The 20,396-nt window shown below is 48.4% G+C and overlaps 2 protein-coding genes across 7 annotated transcripts in view; one reads left to right on the top strand and one right to left on the bottom strand.

Moving 5' to 3' along the window:
• LOC137429611 (BAG family molecular chaperone regulator 1) overlaps nt 1-13,112 on the top strand; it is a 35,557-nt gene extending 22,445 nt beyond the window's left edge. For 2 of the 6 annotated variants that reach the window (XM_078779631.1, XM_068119668.2), the window contains exons 4-7: nt 6,598-6,711; nt 8,370-8,477; nt 8,888-8,950; nt 12,408-13,112. In XM_078779631.1, the coding sequence (XP_078635757.1) occupies nt 6,598-6,711; nt 8,370-8,477; nt 8,888-8,950; nt 12,408-12,497 (375 nt within the window). In that variant the 3' untranslated portion in view covers nt 12,498-13,112. Of the gene's footprint in view, nt 1-6,597; nt 6,712-8,369; nt 8,478-8,887; nt 8,951-9,111; nt 9,275-12,407 lie in introns of all 6 variants that reach the window. The other 4 variants (XM_068119667.2, XM_068119665.2, XM_068119666.2 and 1 more) reach the window with 4 other exon arrangements.
• CFAP69 (cilia and flagella associated protein 69) overlaps nt 12,647-20,396 on the bottom strand; it is a 104,088-nt gene continuing 96,338 nt past the window's right edge. Inside the window, exon 21 of the mRNA XM_068119291.2 lies at nt 12,647-13,419. Within this exon, the coding sequence (XP_067975392.2) occupies nt 13,198-13,419 (222 nt within the window). The 3' untranslated portion in view covers nt 12,647-13,197. The remainder of the gene's footprint in view (nt 13,420-20,396) is intronic.

The following is a 20,396-nucleotide window of genomic DNA, read 5'->3' on the forward strand; positions in this document are numbered from 1 at the left end:
GCTTTGCAGTCGGGTCATATTAAATCTGATGTCAAACGGATGGAATGCATCCCAACCTTAGCTGCTACTGCTGCAGCGCTCATCCATTGGGTATTTCCAATCATCAAATCAGCAACATTTTTCATGTCATTTTGTTTACAAAGTATTCAATGATGAAGCGATGTGTTCTTATTTTACAAAACAAAGAATTGCAAAAAGAGTGGCTCTTTTAAGACATGGTTCTGTTATAAAAAGGTACGTTCATGTTCTTTTTTAAGTATCATAAATACTTGTCTGTGAAAGCTCAGAAAGCTCATGACGTGGCTGACTCGCTTATCTTTGAAGCCGACAGGGAGCATTTTTAATGGAGAAACACAGTTACCATAACGCTGCAATGCTGCAAGTATTGTTTCATTCTTTAGGAATGGGGAGGACGTTACTAATGACAACCACCTGGGCCGGGCTATCAAGTGGGTACATCATGATAAATGTCCTGGAGTCGAGGGACAAACCTTGTTCAACAATCAAACCGACGAGTGCTTCGTCCGACACAAAAACGATCACTCGCTTGTTCATACGTCAAGCAGCCCATACCTTGTCATATCCGATCACATTCCAGATCGCCAGCGCAATCGCTTCCACCGAGACACCTTCTGGTGGGGATCACGTCACACCGTGCTTGTGCGATATCTGTTTGAACGCAACATGTTGTTGTGAACAATCAGCCGCCATTTCAACGCAGCCTCACTACCCCTCCCCAACCCGGGAAGAGGAAGTGGGCAACGCTCTCCAACTTTCCACAACTTTGGGAAAGAAGGAGTTACCAAAACGAACTTAAGAATAGATAAACCCTTACCTGCACCGCTACGCATGCTCTCTTTCTCTCACTCATCTCAACATAGAGGTGAAAACCGTTACAAGCAGAAAGAAGGACACAATGGAGCGAAATGAGGGGCAGAGTGAGGGAAAACAATTACGAGACAGAGGACTTGCAACACTAAGCAAGGAGCCGCCATGACAGTATACACAACGTACCAACGACCAGCAGGTGGAGAGAGAAAGAGAAGAGAGGAGTGTTGGCGTTTGCAGTTTCTCCACGTGTGCCCACACACAAACCTCCTTCTTTATTAGTCCCCTACCGGTGCACACCGGAGGGGACTATAGGTTTGCACGCCGTCCCTCCGTCTGTCAGTCCGTCAGTCCGTCACGCAAAGAACAGTTTTCCGGACTTTTTGTCTAAACGCTTAATGCTAATGATTTCAAACTTGGCACATGGTTTCCTCATGATAAGTTACAGATCAAGTTCGAACTTCACGACGTTTCGATCATTTTTGACAAAGTTATGGCACTTTTAACTTTGGGAATTCTGATAATTCTGATGATCCTTAACTCAGTGCCATTTTAAGTTTTAATTTCCTTTAAAAACCAATTTCTCTGCAATAATAGGACCGATTGAGATCAAATTTTCACCATATGATGGACTCGGTCTGTAGAATATTTTAATGGTAATTATGACGTCACATGTCACGTGGTTCGGTCGCCATATTGTTTTTCGTGAAAACACGAAAACCACTTTTTCTCTGCAACGGCTGAACAGATCGAGGCCAAACTTTGCCGGCAGAATCGCATACCCATGACGAACAAAAAAGTCAGCGAGCATGACGTCATGCATCACATGGTTTCAGAGTTATGACGTTTTTAAGCATGAACTTTTAAAACCGAACTCCTCCCTCATTTTTGATCCAATCGAGGGGAAACTTCACAGATCTGTTCAGCATGTCAGTCTACTAAAATGTCATTTTGGAATTTGCGATAGGGCACGTGGTTTGGCAGATATCGTTAATTAAACGGAAATATTTTAAAAATGGATATCTCTTGTTTATTCTAGAGTTCTCCTCAAGCCGCACCGCTCGCCCTCAGCCTCGTCTCGCGAACGTCAAAAGCGCGACACGGCGTGCACTTTCCGGAGGGGTGGAGCCAAGCCGAGCAACATATATATATATATACACATCGATCATTGATCGTGAACCGGAAAATATAATAAATTACTGATATTTAGCGACTCGAAAGGTTCTTTATCAACAACTTATTTTCTCGTGCTTCTGCTGACCTGTCTGCAAGGTGTATAAATCGAAGTCCCGAGTGCGAATCACAGGTGAGCCCGTCCTGAGGTAAGTTGCGATTGGGAACGATTCAGAACCTGTGGGTGAATAACCCTTTTTAATTTCCCCAACAGTTTTCCGGACGACAGACTGCCGGTAGGGGACATGTATTGCAGCGCAATACTCAGAATGCTTGTTATTTTTAACTCGACTGGACTGCCGTCCAGTTATGTTCATCACATACTGAACCCTCCGTCGTCGTCGTCATCTGTTAACCTTTCGACGTTAACACTCCAGCATCCACATATATCAACCGATTCTGATCAAACTTGACATGCAGCATCCTTACCCCAAGGACCAGGTTGGTATTAGATTTCAGCCCGATCCGTTGATAAATGGCGGACTTAGGCGACCATTTTGTTTTTGGTCATGAAAACGACGTTAACACTCTGGCGTCCACAAATATTAACAGATTTTGATCGAACTTAGAATGTTTAACCCTTACCACACAAGGTTGGTTGCTATTGCATTCCAACCCGATCCGTCACAAAATGGCCGCCATAGGCCGCCATATTGTTTTCAGCTCCGAAACGACGTTAAGACTTTAACGTCCACAAATATTCATGGATTTTGATCAAACTTGGTGTGTGACTCTTACCACACAAGGTAGGTTGCTATCGCATGTCAACCCGATCTGTCACAAAATGGCCACCATAGGCCGGCATATTTTTTTCAGCTCTTAAGAAAAGCACAAGAATTTAGGACTTTAAAGTTGTCCGGTCAGTTCAGTTTAGTTCTGCTTCCCTGGAAGCTCTAGTTATGTTTTGCATCACAAACTAAGGAGTTCCTTGAATGCACCGTCATTGGTATCATTGAACTCCGTCAATCCATTCTCAAGTTATAGCATGAAAAACAAACAAACAAACAGACAGACAGATAGACAGATAGATAGACAGACAGATAGACAGACAGATAGACAGACAGACAGACAGACACGGCTCCTTTTCTAATACAAGATTTCTCCTTTTTCATGCTTCTTCTTATTCGTCCTTTTTTTACATTACGCCTTTTCTCTTCTCTTCTTTTGTTTTAATAACCCCACATCTCTCTTTGGTATTTGAGTTTGACCCTTCATCATTAAACCCCTAATATTTAAAGCAGTCCCTTTGTTCTTTGACTTGTGTAAACTCTCCCTCCATTTCATCCATTATCTTGGATGCATTCGATTTGATCATTGCTGACTGACCCCAGCTCTACACACATAATTACAGGTTGATGCAACAGTGCAGTTCAGTGCAGCATTGTGTAGATTTTTGTCCCCCCATCGCACCGCGGAGCGAAAGGGGGACTATGGTTTTCCCGTGCATGTGGGCGTGCGTGCGTGCATGCGTAAGCGAAGGACCAAATTCTAATTTGGTGTGCGGGTGCAACCCACGTCAAAATCCAAGATGGCCGCCGCCATGTACGTCTGACGCCATGTATGTCTGAACCTTGTGAGCGGAATAACTTGAAAAATAAGCGAATTACCAACTTCTAATCTGGTGTGTGGGTGTATCTCGGCATAAGGAAGAACGCTATTGAAAATCGGGTCGCCACGTCAAAATCCAAGATGGCCACCGCCATGTATGTCTGAACCTTGTGAGCGAAATATCTTGAAAAATAAACGAACTACTCACGTCTAATCTGGTGTGTGGGTGTATCTACGCATAAGGAATAACGCTATTGAAAATTGGGTCGCCACGTCAAAATCCAAGATTGCCGCCTTGCGTCTTCCACTTTGTCAACTCACATCACTTCACCGACGGGGGACCTAGGCAAAACGCTTGTTTTTACATGATGCAGTATCAGGCAGCACTGTGTTGAACACAGTACAGCATGTAATAGCAGATTACAGCACAAAATTGGTTAAGTTAGCATGGTATGGCTGATTGTAACACAGCATAGTACACTCTGATAGAGCATGGTATAATAAGTAACAAGGCTATAATTGGCATTTACCCACGGTTCGGACAAGACATGCGCAAGTCACTTTTCGGTTTGTTAACAAAAGTGTTGTGGATATGCTGAGTCACTCCAGCATTGGGCAGGTCCTTCCATACATATGTACTATCAGACTTAGTATATGGCAGGAGTATAAATTTAAATGATAAAATAACCACCGTGTGATGAAAGCACTATTTGTAACCTCTGTTTTTAGCTCTGGATCATGCTGACCTGCTGGTTTCCATTCCAATCGGCCATAGCACCATGGACTCAGTATGGCTGAATTACATTTCCCAAAAGTGAACCGTTACACCATTGTTGTCCTTCGCCCCTCCGACAAGGTCGGAGACAGGTGGACATCAAAATGATCTCCGTCTGACTGACCGATCATCCGTTCATGTACTTTTGTCTACACGGTATTTCAAAAACCGTTCAAGATTTAGCTTTCATATTACACAGATCTATTCCTCAAACCACCCAAAAGGCGGGGGTCCGAGAGTATCAGCGCTTGCTTATATTCCCTTCATCTTCTTTAAGCAGTTCTTCAGTGAACGATGAAAGTTCCACTCTTATCTTCATTGTTTTACACGTTTAAGCTCCAGTGCCTTCAGAAAATAGTCACACCCTTTGACTTTTTCACATTTTTCTGAATTGTAGTCTGAATTTAAAATGGAATAAATTAAGTTTTTTTTTGTCACTGATCTACACATAATACCCCATAATGTCAAAGTGGATTTTCTTTTTTTTGGAATTTTTTTACAAAATAATTAAAAACGAAAAGCTGAAATGTCAAAAGGTTTCAGCCTCTTTGCTAATACACTCCAAATTGAGCTCAGGTGCATCCAATTTCCTTTGATTATATCCTTGAGATGTCTCTACAACTTGATTGGAGTCAACCTGTGGCCAATTAAATTGTATTGATTGGACATGATTTAGAAAGAAAAATTTAGAAAGAGTGTTGAAAGTTCCCAAGAGCGCAATGAGCTCCATCATTAGGAAATGGAAAGAATATTGAACTACCCAAACCTAGAGCTGGCCATCCGACCAAACTGAGCAACCGGGCAAGAAGTACCTTGGTCAGGGAGGTGAACAAGAACCCAATAACCACTGACAACTACAGAGTTCCTTACCTGAGATGGGAGAACCTGCAGAAGGACAACAGTCTCTGCAGCACTTCACAAATCTGGGCTTTAAGGGAGAGTGTCCAGGCGGCAGCCATCCCTGAGAAAAAGGGCACATGACAACATGCCTAGAGTTTGCATAAGGGACGTGAAAGACTCGGAGCATGAGGCAAAAGATTGTGTGGTCTGATGAAACGAAGATTGAACTATTTGGCCTGAATGCAAAGCGCTATGTCTGGTGGATACCGAGTACATCTCATCACCCATCTAACACCATCCCTACCATGAAGCATAGTGGTGGCGGCATCATGTTATGGGGATGCTTTTTAGCGGCAGGGACTGGGAGAATTGTCAGGATAGAGGGAACAATGAATGGAGCCAAATGCAGGCAAAACGTTGAGGAGAACCTGCTTCAGAGTGCATAAGACCTTCGTCTGCGGTGAAGATTTACGTTCCAACACGATAATGATTCCAAACATCGAGCCAAAGCAACACTAAAGTGGCTTCAGAACAAGAATGTGAAAGTCCTTGAGTGGCTCAGCCAAAGCCCAGACTTTAATCCCATTGAGAATCTGTGGAAAAATTTGAAGATTGCTGTTCACTGATGCTCTCCATCCAACTTCACAGTGCTTGAGTAAATCTACAAGGAAGAATGGGGGAAACTCTCCAAATCCAGATGTGCAATGCTGATACCAACATATCCAAGAAGACTCGAAGCTGTAATCGCTGCCACAGGTGCTTGATACTTCAAACTTTAATTCTGATTACAACCATGAAACGTATACAGCAACAATGTGATGTCATTGTGGTGTGCACCTAACCATCTTTCAGTGGGTGATGGACCTGTGGTATTGTGAAGTAGTATTTGAAGGACAGAAGATGATTGTGATGGCAGGTCAAGGGGAGAACACACACACACACACACAATTTCAACATTTTCGTGCATTGGTGGGTGAAACAACGCATCGTCTTCATGAACAAGCTTGTGCCGTACCTGTAAACTTTCTTATATTGCACTGTACCCTTGAACTTCTGCATCGGGATACTGTTAAGCGTTTCCACCTCAAACGTCACTATTTTGTTTATCTTTCGTGTTGATTTCTTTTTGACAAATTGACCATTGTGACAAAATGACAAAGTGCTTTTCCCGCCGGATCTACGTGGTTGTTGTTTGTGCGTTCATTTAAAAATGCCAGCTTATCGCACACAATGGCTCAATGTCTTGTTACCCTGTGGAGCACCAAATGGTCAGCTGTTTTTACTGCAAGTGTCACGTCGCAATGTAGAGACTTCAAAGTTTTTTGGGCACAATTAAAATCATATTGCATTTTAATTTAAACATACTTAAAGGGTGGCACACACCTTGTGCCCATGTGTTTTGTTGGCATTTAATTTTTGCCTGGCCTGTGCAGAACAATGCAGGGGAAGAGGAAATGCAGCACAAGCTTGAAGAGCTGGAGGGTGGAGTTGAAAAACTGTCTCTGAGGCTGAGTGACATCCGGCAGGAACTGGATGGCATTGAAAATGTGGGTGCTGCCCAGTTCACGACCATGTGAATGAACAACTTTGCCCTGTTTAATCTTGCACATCCATTTGCAGCAAAAGACATCACATGATTAAAAACAACAACAACAACAACAACAACAACAACAAAACAAACTTAGCATGGAGATTGCTGTCGATCTTTCTCGCAAAGGATAAAATCCTCTGCTTTCTTTCATGGTGAGCAGGCCATTGTGTCCTAATATCAAGGATGCCAATTCATCTCCAAATTATCAATGTCGACAAGACAAAGGGTTGTCTGATGACCTTAAAACAGCTGCAGAATTGAAATTAACGTTTATCTCAGTCTATGTCTCCAGTAGATACTGGGTATTTTGTTGATCTTTGGGATTGCATTACACGAAGCACCTACACAGAGTACTATGTTGTAATTTATAAATTGGTAAATAGTAATTTAGTCACCACTCCTATAGCCTGGTATTGGCTTAACGGCTTGGGATCCTGAGTTTGAATCCCGGTTGATCGTTGAATTAACACCAGTGGGGTTGACTCGGCCTGTCATCCTTCCGAGGTATGCAAATTGAGTACCAGCTCACTCGTATTTGGGGCACTGCATCAGCGGCACAAACGTGTTTCAAGAAAAATGATACAACCAGCAGCCACAGGCTGCATACGAACCAACAAAAACAACAACTCCAATGTCTATCACAAGTGTGAGTGGATGTAAAATAAATGCCATTTTAAACAAGATGGTATTCATAGAATACTTACCCTGCGCAGTCAACTTGGTGCAAGCCAATTCTTCTTTTTTTTAAACGGTTTTTTTTCTTTCTTGGATCCAATATGGCTGACAGACCACGTGAGCGATGACGTCATAAATTTATATTCTCTAATATAATTGTTGCTTAGTTCACGCTCAATAAAGTTAAAACTGATCAGACCAAGCATTGTCCTGTCGAATTATGACGTCATAATTACGGCACCAATGACGTCATCGTTAACGACACTTATTCCCCATGCGGAGTTCTTTACATTGAGCCACGTTTCAATTTTTTCCCATGGAGCGGTTCTGGAGATATAGAGGTGCACCGTTTTTCGTTTTTTTTCTCCAAGATGGAGCCTGTATCACGTGACCTATGACGTCATAATTATTAAAATATTCTACAGGAGGAGGTGCTCCTACGATGAAAATTGTGTCCATCGGACCAACAGTTGCAGAGAAAAAAAATTCATACTAATCGGATGAAGTCATAATGAAGGCACCGATGACATCATCATTAAAATATCTTATTCCCCATGGGGAGTACTTGACAATGATCCAAGTTTCAATTTTTTCCATGGAGTTGTTTCAGAGATATAGAGGTGCGAGGCTTTTCCAAGATTCCGCCTGTAGCATGTGACCTATGATGTCAAAATTATGAATCAAAAAAATCATACAAGTAGAGGCGCTCCTATGGTAAAATTTCGTGTCAATCTGACTAATGGTTGCCGAGAGAATGAATTTTTTAAATGCAGACATGCACGCCACACGTACACACCCGAATGCCTAACCCTGCTTTTCGCTGTGTGTGCATGTTCTGGATTGGCTGTTTGCCTGATTAATAATTATCGTTAGATTCAAATGATGTTGTTAATAAATAACCTGAAAGGTGTCTCCATGGTTGCTGGTTTTCACAAGCAGGGTTTCTTGGAGGAAAGCCTGAAACCTTCGGCCCTAAGCAAGCTGAGCCGGCGAGTGAAAGGCCAGATGGAGCAGTTTGTGAAGCTACTGGAACAGGTTGATTCTATGGTAACGATTGTGGGAACACTGTGATAGGGAGGGGGCTTCAGGGGTCACCATGATGATGCTTTTGTGGATATGTGCGGCTCTTTGATGTAATGCAGCAGCATGATGACGAGCTTCATGATGCTAACACCAGACTGAAATCACACATGTTGTGTTCATTTGTTTTGTCACTTCCAATCGTGTAAATAGTACATTGACATCTCTTGACGTCCTTGCTCATGACCTAAACCCCACCAGTCTCGACGCGTCTTTTCAGGTAGCCGGTCTCCATTTATTGTCGTGGATCGTGCTGAAAGATGACTCGGGATTATCATTTCTTTTTTTTATATTTATTTTTCATTTTGGAGTGTCACTGCCAAGTCAAAGTAGACTTCAATTTAACGACCATGTTCTCTTGTGCTTTCAATGCTCAGGAGTTACCCGAGGGCCGCACAAACTTGCGGGTGAAGCGGAAGAATGTCGTGCGAAAGATACAGGTGAGCAAACGCTGCCCACAATTTAAATGTATCTTCTTATAATAGAGTAAACGTATATGGTAATATGTATGTCGTTATGATTATATGCGACGAAAACGTCTTCTTCTTCTTCAAATGAAATGAACACCCTCTTAATTGCGTTGACTGCTGAGACCCCTTAGACCTTTGACGACCCTTCAGACCACCAAGAGCCTCCTCAGCGTCGACGAGTCTGGCATTTCACTCAGGCCAACTGGCACGGTCTTCAAGCAGCCATCAATCATCTGGACTGGTCTCCCATCTCTACTGCCTCTGACATCAACTCATCCTGGGAATTCTTCCAAAGTAAATTGCTCTCTCTCATGCACAGTTTTATCCCTTCTCGTCTTCAGTTGTCATACCCTTCCGCCCGTCCATGGTACACGGAATCTTGTGGTGAGGCTATTGCCCAGAAACAACTTGCTTTCGTCTCCTGGAAAGCAAATCCAACGGAAGGAAATCTCATTTCCTTTCACAAAGCCCGAAACAAGTGTGTGTCCACCCTCAGGAGAGCCAGGAAACAATATCTCTCCGTCCTCAGGACCGAACTCTCTTATCTGTCTCCCTCTTCCAAATCCTGGTGGCGTCTGGTAAAATCTGTTTCTGGTGTTTGTTCCCCCTCCATCCCCTCCCTCACCTTAAATGGCCACACGGCTGACTCCGCACGTGAAAAAGCCGAATGCCTCAACTCTGTGTTTGCCTCTAAATCTTGTGTCCCAAACCCATCCCTCTTTGTACCCACCGTACCCAGTCGTACCCAGCTGCTCCTGGACTCTGTGTCCTTTCCTCCTGACAAGGTGGAAAAGTGTCTGTCAACCCTCGACTCTGATTCTGCAACTGGACCTGACGGCATCAGCCCACGGGTCCTAAAATCATGTTCTTCTGCTCTTTCACTCCCTCTCTCTGTTCTCTTCACCCTCTCTTTTGCTCAAGGTCATCTTCCATCTGCTTGGAAATCTGCCAACATCACCGCTTTGCACAAAAAAGGTGCAAAAACAGATCCCAGCAACTACAGACCAATCAGCCTTCTCCCAATTATCAGCAAGGTCATGGAATCCATCATTGCTTCAGATATGAAATCTTTCCTCTTCTCCAATGGCTTGATCTCTGATCATCAATTTGGTTTCAGACCTGGACACTCCACTCTGGACATGCTGCTTCTGCTTTCTCAACAATGGATGGAGGTCCTCAATGCCAAACAGGAAATTAGAGCAGTCTCCCTTGACATATCACGTGCCTTCGATACAGTCTGGCATCCCGCTCTGCTCACCAAACTCTCCTCTTTTGGTATCCATGGAAATCTCCACGCATGGCTGGCAGACTTCCTCTCTAGTTGTAGTCAACGTGTGGCCCTGAATGGGTTTCTCTCATCTCCTCTTCCTGTTCAGGCTGGAGTTCCCCAAGGCAGTGTTCTGGGCCCTGTGCTTTTTCTGGTCTTCATCAATGATCTCTCTGACTCTCTTGAAAATCCTCTCTATCTCTTTGCTGACGACTCTACTCTCTGTCGCTCCATTCTTCATCCCTCAGATCGGCAGTCTGCAGCCTCCTCACTCTCTGCAGACCTTGACAAAATCACAGACTGGGCAAACAAGTGGAACATGTCTTTCAATCCTGACAAATCTCACACTCTTACGATGTCTCTCCGAAAAGACCGACTGGACAACCCTCCCATCCACTTTCTGAATAATCCTCTCCAAGAAGTTCTGTCACTCAAGCTTTTGGGTCTCACTATCTGCCATGATCTTTCCTGGAAAAACCACATTTGAAATCTGGCCTCCAAAGCCAGTCGCCGACTGGGCATCCTCCGTCGTGCGAAGTCCTTCCTTGGCACACCTGAGCTCCTCACCACATACAAGGCTTTCACCCGCAGCTCAATGGAATACTGCTCTCCCCTCTGGGCTGGTGCTCCTGCCTCACACCTAGCTCGCCTTCGCGCTGTTGAAACCAAAGCATTCAGAATCATTGGAATCTCCCGCGATGAAGCTAACTCCAAGGGCCTCTCACTCACTCACCGCAGGCAGGTTGGTGGTCTTTCCGTCTTCTACCGACTCCTCTCTGGCCTTGCCCCCCCAGCTCTCTCTGGGCTCTGTCCCGCAAATATTCCTACAGGTCGTACAAGATCTGCCTGCAACCCTCTTTTGGTTAAACTGCCAAAATCAAGACTCTCTGCTCACCTTCACTCCTTCATTCCTCTTTTCTCCCGCCTCTGGAACAAACTCCCTCACTCTCTTCAATCCCACTCCACCCTCCAAGTCTTTAAAACAGCTGTTCACCACCATCTCTTATCTTCCCCCATCCAAAACCTTGATCTTTTCTACACCCGCTAATTTCACCCCAATTCCTCTTTTTGAAATACCAACTTCTGTCCTGGAAGTCCTTGGTGTCCTTGTGCTTTATACTTCTCCCCGAGTTGTTAGGGTTGTTAGGGTTCAGACATATAAAGGGTTAGGGTTTATACTAACCCTATACTAACAACAACTTCCCCCCCCCCCCCCCCCCTTCCCATGCCTCCTCCCCCCAGGCCCTCTCCCTTCCACACATCTCCCTGCTCTCGGATGTTGTGTTTGTGTGCTTCCCCTTTTCTCCCCATCTTGTCTGCCGCTCCCTCTTTTTGTGTATTTTGTTTGTCTGGTCGATTTGTTTGTGAAGTAAATGTTAGCTCTTTCACGAGCCTCGATTCAGTATACAAAAAAGAAAAAAGAAAGAAAAAAAAAGACCCCTGAATACCCAAAATACCCTGAATACCCAAAAACCCAAAAGACGTAGACCCAAAACACCCCGAAGACCCAAAACACCCAGAAGACCCAAAACACCCCGAAGACCCAAAACACCCCGAAGACCCAAAACACCCCGAAGACCCAAAACACCCCAAAGACCCAAAACACCCCGAAGACCCCAAAACACCCCGAAGACCCAAAACACCCCGAAGGCCCAAAACACCCCGAAGACCCAAAACACCCCGAATGCCCAAAACACCCCGAATACCCAAAACACCCCGAATACCCAAAACACCCCGAATGCCCAAAACATCCCAAAGACCAAAAATACCCTGAAGACCCGAAATACCCTGAAGACCCAAAATACCCCAAAGACCAAAAAAGACCCTTAAATACCAAGAAGAACCAAAATACCCTTAAGACTCAAAAGCCCCTGAAGATACCGAAGACCCAAAAGACACCGAAAACCCAAAAGACACCAAAGACCCAAATGGCCCTGAAGACCCAAAATACACCAAAATGGTCAAAGATGCCTAACCCTTCTGAAACGACGTGTGGTGAGGCACGCGGAGCGCCGAGTCACGCTAGTTACATCAATTGCCTTTCATTGATAATTGCTTTGAGGAACAGTTAAAAAGATTTGTTGTTCCATCTTACCCTGTACGGTGCCATAAACCTCATTTGAGCTTTATTCTTGTTCCTATCCACCAACCCCATCATAGCTGAGCTTGGAGAAATGTGACTCCATCGAACATGATCTCGCGGTCCAAAGAGAGAAGTTGTCTTCGTACAGTCTGACACTGCCAGACTGAATGTAAACGAGGAACCGTTTGATCACGTGGTTTGATTGCATGGTGCTTGCGCTCTGTCAAGAAGATTTGCATTTGATTGAGAAATTGTGTTTTATTTCGTTTGTATTGTGATGATGAGGACAAAATGTCACAGACATGGAAGACGAGACGATTGTTTGGCAAACTTTAATTGGACCGAGTATCATGGGGACCGAACAATGTATTTTCTTTTTCCTCATTCCGATACCGTGTAATGTGTCGTCGGACATCAGATGTTGCCAAACAATTTCTTAAATTGAAAGAAAAAAACCAGGAAAGATGTTTATCTATCCGATGACGATGTTAGAGGCTGCACTCGACACGATGTGGTGTTCCCACGGGGTTCGGTGAAACTCTCTCTGCACAATTCAAGTCCTTGGTGTTCATTGGTTTCATTCCAACACACCTGGTTTCGCTTTTATATGTCTGATCTCATTTGCTTTGTTTGTTCTTTCTGGTTTTCTCTCTATGTACAGACCAGCTGGCAATGTTCTTGTAATTCCTCCAAAGGTAATTTAACTGCTTGGGTATGCTGTATATAGATTGTGCAGGATAAATGATCGAGTTTGTGAAACGCAAATATAATTTCAACATTGAGAGTTGCGCTCATTTTTAAAGGCTTCACATTTTCATTCAGGTAACGCTTTCACCAATAACCAAATGTCGAACAATGAACAGCTAGCTACAAGCGTAATGTGGGGTCATGGGATGTGTAATGGGACTTGGGGTACACTCGGTTCACCAGGCGACCCCATCGTTCATCGTTCTTCTCCAGCGCCTGCTCGGTCTTCCCTTGAGCACCACCGGTCACCGGTAGCCATTTAAGATCCGTCGTGGTGTTGGTGAATGGGCCTCCGTTTGGGTTAGTCGGTGCTCGCACGCTCACGTGACGTCCACAAAAAGCCTGCAGCCGAGGTACATGCATGGGTGATACGTTGTGGGTATGGAATACCTCAAAAATGGACACCACAACCTGAATACCTTCATTTCTAAAGTTGGCTATTGTCATTATAGTTCCTCAGCTTGTCATCTAATTTATTTTTGTCTCTTATAATACAACGGGATCTTCATTTTTGGGTTATTTCTCTGAAATAACCCCATAGAGTGGGTGTCCGGCCACACGTACGTCCGTCTGTTAACATGTGACAAAAACATCTCACTAACTACCCGACCGATATGGACCAAATTTGGTACGATGCATCAGGATAAAAAGGTCTCATGGGGTTCTGCTCTCCATCCAGATGTGCCCCCTATAATGGCAGTAAAAGGGGTGTTTTCACCCAAATGTTGGTATTTCATTCAAAAAATCTTCTTCTCATTAACCCACAACTGGATCCACACCAAACTGGCCATGCAGCATCAGGTTTTGCACTTAAGTTATGCCCTAACCTTAAGTTGTGTTCCCTATGGCCATATCTCCCCTGGAAAGGGGGCCATGGGCTCACTCCCCATATCCCTTTTATTCACTGAAAGAAAAACTGTTTACATGTAAAATCAAATGTTAAACCTATGTTGGCAATGTGCATATGCCCCAACTACGACAATGCCAACCCAAGCCCAAAATGATTCCAAAATAGTCATGTCAGTAGCAAATATATGCATATGCTATACAGGAGATGGTGATGAGATAGGAAGAGATTGGGACAAGATTCCAACTTCCCACGTGTTTCCAAACACTTACGACCTTCCCCTTTTCAAAAAGCAGATTTTTGACTTCCTCAAAAACTTGACTATTCTCCATTTCTTCACTTTTCTATCAATGCAGCTCTTTTATTTAAGGCCTGGACTTGATGAGGACGATATAGTCCATGACTGGAGCCTTCAACATTAAAAAGGTACACATATTTAATGTTTACTTCATGCTAAAATAGACTTTCTGCTCATTATTGAAAATTCATGAGCTTAATGACAAAAATGCACCTAAAAAAGAACAAAGTAATATCTATGATGATCCTGGGATTTTAATATTGTATTAAAGCGCGGCGTTACGCGCGCTGCTTGCGAGCAAGGAGGAAGCGGACAAGCGGTAACTTATAAGCATCTTTATTTCAGGAGCTCACTGTAACACTGGCGCGCTCCGGGCTGCGCGCCCGGTGTATATCATGAGGCCACGCCTACCCCTCGGGCGTGGCCACCGCCCACTTGGTGCGCGGAATGATGTCACCACGCCAGTGGGCTTTTGTGTCCGCCACATGCGCCCCCCCAGAATTCCCGCGCACCTGGAGGGCCAGTTTGCGGGGCAGACGAATGACCCGGCCGAAGCGCCCCCTGGCGATCGGCGGCGTCCGGGGTGCAGGGATGCCAGGTGGGATGCCCCTGGCTGCGTGCAGGACCGGGGGGCGGCGGTGCCAGGGGTCCGCCCGCAGGGGGGCGGCCCCGACGTGGGGGTCGGGCCACTGGCGGTGGATGGTCCACGTCGAGGTGGGCCGGCTTGAGGCGGTCTACCGAAACGCGGTCAGGAGTACCGCCGATGTCCAGGGTGAAGTGCTTCGCCCCGGTCTCCAGCACGCGGAAAGGCCCGTCGTACGGGGGCCGCAGTGGTGTCCGGTGGGCATCGTGGCGGACGAAGACGTACTCCGCCGTGCGAAGCTCCGGGGCGACGTGCGTCGGTGGGTGCCCGTGGCATGCCGTTGGCACCGGGGCGAACCTCTGGGCGGTCTCTTGCAGAGCGGAGCGCTGCTGTGCCATGGTGCCGTGGAGTCGGGGAGGAACTCGCCCGGCACCCGCAGCGGTTGCCCGAAGACCAACTCCGCCGCGGATGCGCGCAGGTCCTCCTTGGGCGCCGTCCGGAGGCCCAGCAGGACCCAGGGGAGCCTGTCGACCCAGCCGCCGTCGCGGAGGGTGGCCCGGAGCGCGGCCTTCAATGAGCGGTGAAATCGCTCACACAGGCCGTTAGCCTGGGGGTGGTAGGCCGTGGTTCGGTGCAGCCGGACCCCGAGCCCCTGCGCGACCGCCCCCCAGAGCTCCGAGGTGAACTGGGGGCCGCGGTCGGACGAGATGTCTGAGGGGGCGCCGAACCGGGCGACCCAGGTGGCGATGAAAGCCTGCGCGACATCGGCCGCCGTTGTCGACGCCAAGGGCACGGCCTCCGGCCACCGGGTGGTGCGGTCCACCATGGTGAGGACGTAGGTGAAACTCCGCGAGGGGGGCAGAGGTCCCACCAGGTCCACGTGGACGTGGTCAAACCGGCGTTCCGGCACCGTGAACGGGGCCAACGGGGCCTGGGTGTGCCGGTGCACCTTGGCGTGCTGGCACGCGAGGCACGTCCTGGCCCAGCCGCGGACGGCCTTCCGGAGGCCATGCCAGACGAACTTGTCGGCGATCAGCCTTTGGGAGGCCCTCGCGCCCGGGTGGGACAGGCCGTGGATGGCATCAAACACCTGGCGCTGCCAGCCCGCGGGCACGATGGGGCGAGGACACCCGAGGGAGACGTCGCACAAGAGGGCCGCGCCCGCGCCGTCGAACGGCACCTCGGTGACGCGGAGGCCCGTGACGGCGGTCCGCAAGGCCTGGACGTCGGGTTCAGCGGCCTGGTCCGCTGCCATCCGGGCATAGTCGATGCCGAGGTGGACTGCGTGGGCGACGGCCCGGGAAAGGCAATCCGCCACCGGGTTGTCCTTCCCCGCGACGTGCTGGATGTCCGTCGTGTACTCGGACACGGCCGAGAGGTGACGCTGCTGCCGGGCCGACCACGGCTCGGTGACCTTGCCCATCGCGAAGATCAGCGGCTTGTGGTCGACGAAGGCAGTGAACGCACGGCCCTCGAGCAGATGGCGGAAGTGCCTGACCGCCAAGTGAAGCCCGAGCAACTCGCGGTCGATGGTACTGTAACGGCGTTTGGGCGGGCGAAGCTGCCGGCTAAAGAACGCCAGCGGTTGCCAAGCTCCACGCACCCATTGCTCGTGCACCGCGCCCACCGCGTAGTCCGAGGCATCGGTGGTGAGGGCGATCGGTGCATCGGGCGCCGGGTGCGCGAGCATGGTGGCGTTAGCCAAGGCGAGCTTCGCGCCCGTGAACGCCGTGTCCATCTGCTCGGTCCAGGTAACGTCGCCTTTGCCCGGCTTACCTCGGAGAGCTTCGTGCAGGGGGCGCAGGAGCTGGGCGATACAGGGCAGGAACCGATGGTAAAAGTTCACCATGCCCAGGAACTCCTGCAGCCCTCTGATCGTGCAGGGGCGCGGAAACCCCTTCACCGCCTCCACCTTGGCCGGCAGGGGGACGGCTCCGTGCCTGGTGACACGGTGCCCCAGAAAATCGATTATGGCGGCGCCGAACCGGCACTTTGCGGGGTTCACAATCAGGCCATGCTGGCCCAGGCGTTCGAAGAGCGTGTGGAGGTGGCGTAGGTGCTCTTCCCGGGACGCGCTGGCGACGAGGATATCGTCCAGGTAGACGTAGACAAAATCCAAGTCGCGCAGGACGCTGTCCATCAGTCGCTGGAACGCCTGAGCCGCATTCTTCAGACCGAAGGGCATGCGCAGGAACTCGAAGAGTCCGAATGGCGTGATGACCGCCGTCTTCGGGACGTCCTCCGGCCTGACGGGGACCTGATGGTAGCCGCGTATGAGGTCCACCTTCGAGAAGAAGGACCTGCCCGCCAAACGGGCGGAAAAGTCCTGAATGTGGGGGACGGGGTAGCGGTCGGGAGTCGTGGCGTCATTGAGACGGCGATAGTCCCCGCACGGTCGCCATCCCCCGCCGGGCTTCGGCACGATGTGCAGCGGCGACGCCCAAGCGCTCTCTGAGCGCCGAACGATGCCGAGTCGCTCCAGGGTAGCGAACCCCGCTTTTGCCACCGCCAGCTTCGTCGGCTCGAGGCGGCGTGCCCGGGCGTAGACCGGTGGCCCGACGGTGGGGATGTGATGGGCCACCCCGTGCTTGACGGCCCCCGCCGGGAAGCCGGCGGGTGAATGCGTCCGCTGCCGGAAGCGTACAGACCAACGTGGCCGGAACCGAACCGTTTGGCAAGCCGCTCGTTGAGCTGGGCAACGCACAAGCGAGCGAGCTGAACGTCTCGGCCTGGACAAGACGTCTGCGCTTGACGTCGACCAGGAGCCCATTAGCGCACAGGAAGTCCGCGCCAAGCAGTGCCATGGGCACGTCGGCGGTGACGAACGTCCATCGGAAAACCTGCCCTCCGAACCGCAGAGAGAGGCAGCGTTTTCCGTACGTACGGATGGGCGTCCCGTTCACGGCAAGCAGCGCGGGGCCCCCACCCGCGGCGTGCTTGTCTGACGTGCCGGCGGGAACGACACTCACCTGCGCTCCCGTGTCGCACAGGTAACGGCGCCCGGAGAAGGTGTCCGTTATGAACAGCAGGCTGCTCGAACGGCCGGCGCTCATCGCCACTATTGAGCGCCGGCCCGGGCGTTTCCCGACCTGTTGAAGGAGCATGGCGGATGACACTGCCGAGCTTCGTGGCCGAACTTGGCGTGGAACCAGCACCAGGTGGTGGAGCTGGAGGAGCGTGGCTGGCTCCGCCAGGCCGGTGGAGTTGGTGGGTTTCCCCGTGGTGGCGGTTTTCACCGCGGCGGTGGGCGGGGCGTGGCGGCGGTCACGAGGTGCGTATCAGCATGCTGCGTATGCTGTATAAGCTGATGCTGTGGAACAGCAGCATCAGCAGCATCAGCAGCATCAGCCTCGAGGGCCGTGACGGCCACGCCAACTCTCGCCCGCGTGTCCGAAGCGGCGAAGTACCTGTCCGCCTCGGCTGCCAATGCTCGGGGTTCCGTTAGCCCGGTCCCGGCCAACGCGAGGCGAACCTGCGCTGGAAGTTGGCGACGGAAAAGCGCCCGGAATAGAGAACCGGGGGCTTCGTCGCCCAACAGTGACAGCATATGGTCCATTCGGACCGACGGGCGCGTGTCACCGAGCTCGGGGAGATCCAGGAGGCGGTCGGCCCGTGCGTCGTCCGTGAGGCCGAACGTGGCTAGGAGTAGCCGCTTGAGTGCCTCGTACTTGTGGCCGTCCGGTGGGTGGCGAAGGACGGACACAACTCGAGCGGCCGTGCCGGGCCCGAGGGAGGCGACGACGTGGCAATAGCGCGTGTCATCGCCGGTGAGGCGCCGAAGCTGAAATTGGGCTTCGGCCTGGACGAACCAGACTTCGGCCTGAGCCTCCCAAAATTCGGGAAGTTTGATGAAGTTGGCCATGGCAATGGCGTCGCGTGTGGAAGGATCGCTCCGGCAGATCCAGCGTCGAGGGGGTCACCAGTGAAGCGTGGCGTTACGCGCGCTGCTTGCGAGCAAGGAGGAAGCGGACAAGCGGTAACTTATAAGCGTCTTTATTTCAGGAGCTCACTGTAACACTGGCGCGCTCCGGGCTGCGCGCCCGGTGTATATCATGAGGCCACGCCTACCCCTCGGGCGTGGCCACCGCCCACTTGGTGCGCGGAATGATGTCACCACGCCAGTGGGCTTTTGTGTCCGCCACAGTATCATTCTGTCGCTATTTTTTTTTTTTAACAGTTCTTTCAGGAGGATGCTTTTTTCCTTGCTTGAAAACCTTACCTTTTGTACGGCTTTATCTTATCGGAATTGCAAGGTTCTTGTCAACACTCTAGTGACCTCATCCATTCAACATTATTTGATCTCTTTGCTACACAGAACATTTATACAGCTCCGCATCGCACTCTCATGGCTTTGTGCAGGAGCTTAACCCTTCGTCACGACCAGCCTGAGTGTGCGTGCCGTTAGGAAAAGACAAAAACTGGATGAAGGGCGATTGAACAAAGACTTTTCACACCTTTAAAGTATGGAGGAATATCTCGTGTATCATTATTGTATTAAAAACTGGAATGGAATTCGGTAGAGCGCATAACTCTGCTCGGCTGAACAGTTTACATTTTGTATCCCACTGATTGACCGGATCTGGATTCGGAACCTGAATCAAAATTTAATTGGCTTGTCTTTGTTCTTGTGTATATATATATGTATATATATATATATATATATATATATATATATATATATATATATATATATATATATATATATATATATATATATATATATACATATATATCCACCATGCGGTAACCTGGGTTTCCCCGTGATTTTTAATCATTTTACATAATTAATCTATTTTACGGGGAGTGTAACCTGGGTTCGTGTGATAGGAAAATCCTTTGTGTCACAAAGGATTTTCCTATCACACGAACCCGGCTAGCAGTGTTAAGTGTGGAAAAGTTCTGAGGAGATTGCAGCTGCCTCAATAGCGCAGTGGGCTGTTGACGCGTTATCAACGGAGGTCCGTGGTTCGAGCCCCACATTGAGTCAGAATTTTTTCACACTTGGCCCCTTGCAGGAATTTGATTCCTGTTTATAAAAAATATATATATGTATGTATATATATATATATATATATATATATATATATATATATATATAGTCATGTGAAAAAGTAAGTACACCCCATGTAAAGTTTTGACTTTTTCAACATATTTCAACATACAGCTATTTGATCTTCATTTCAACAACATTGAAAGATAAAGGTGATATAATATAACAAATATCATGAAACATTTACATTTTGTAGTCCATTGTATAATTTAAATAAACATAAATGCAAATTTCGCATGTGGAAAAAGTAAGTACACCCCTACATTTATCACTACTTCAAATACCTAAAATTAGAATCAGGTGTACCAGCTCAGGTGCAAATGATTAGAACATCGTTAGAGAGGATCGTGGAGGAACCTGTCTTATTTAAACCTCAGACATTTAGTTTGGTTTGCTCTTTGTTGTTGAAGTGTGTGGCGTCACCATGCCTAGATCAAAAGAGCTCTCTGAGGCCTTCAGAAAGAAGGTTATAGATGCCTACGAGTCTGGGAAGGGATTTAAAAAGATCTCCAAACAATTTGAAATCAATCATTCGACTGTC

The sequence above is a fragment of the Myxine glutinosa genome, chromosome 6 (assembly GCF_964187855.1).
Source record: "Myxine glutinosa chromosome 6, kmMyxGlut1.1, whole genome shotgun sequence".
NCBI lineage: Eukaryota > Metazoa > Chordata > Myxini > Myxiniformes > Myxinidae > Myxine > Myxine glutinosa.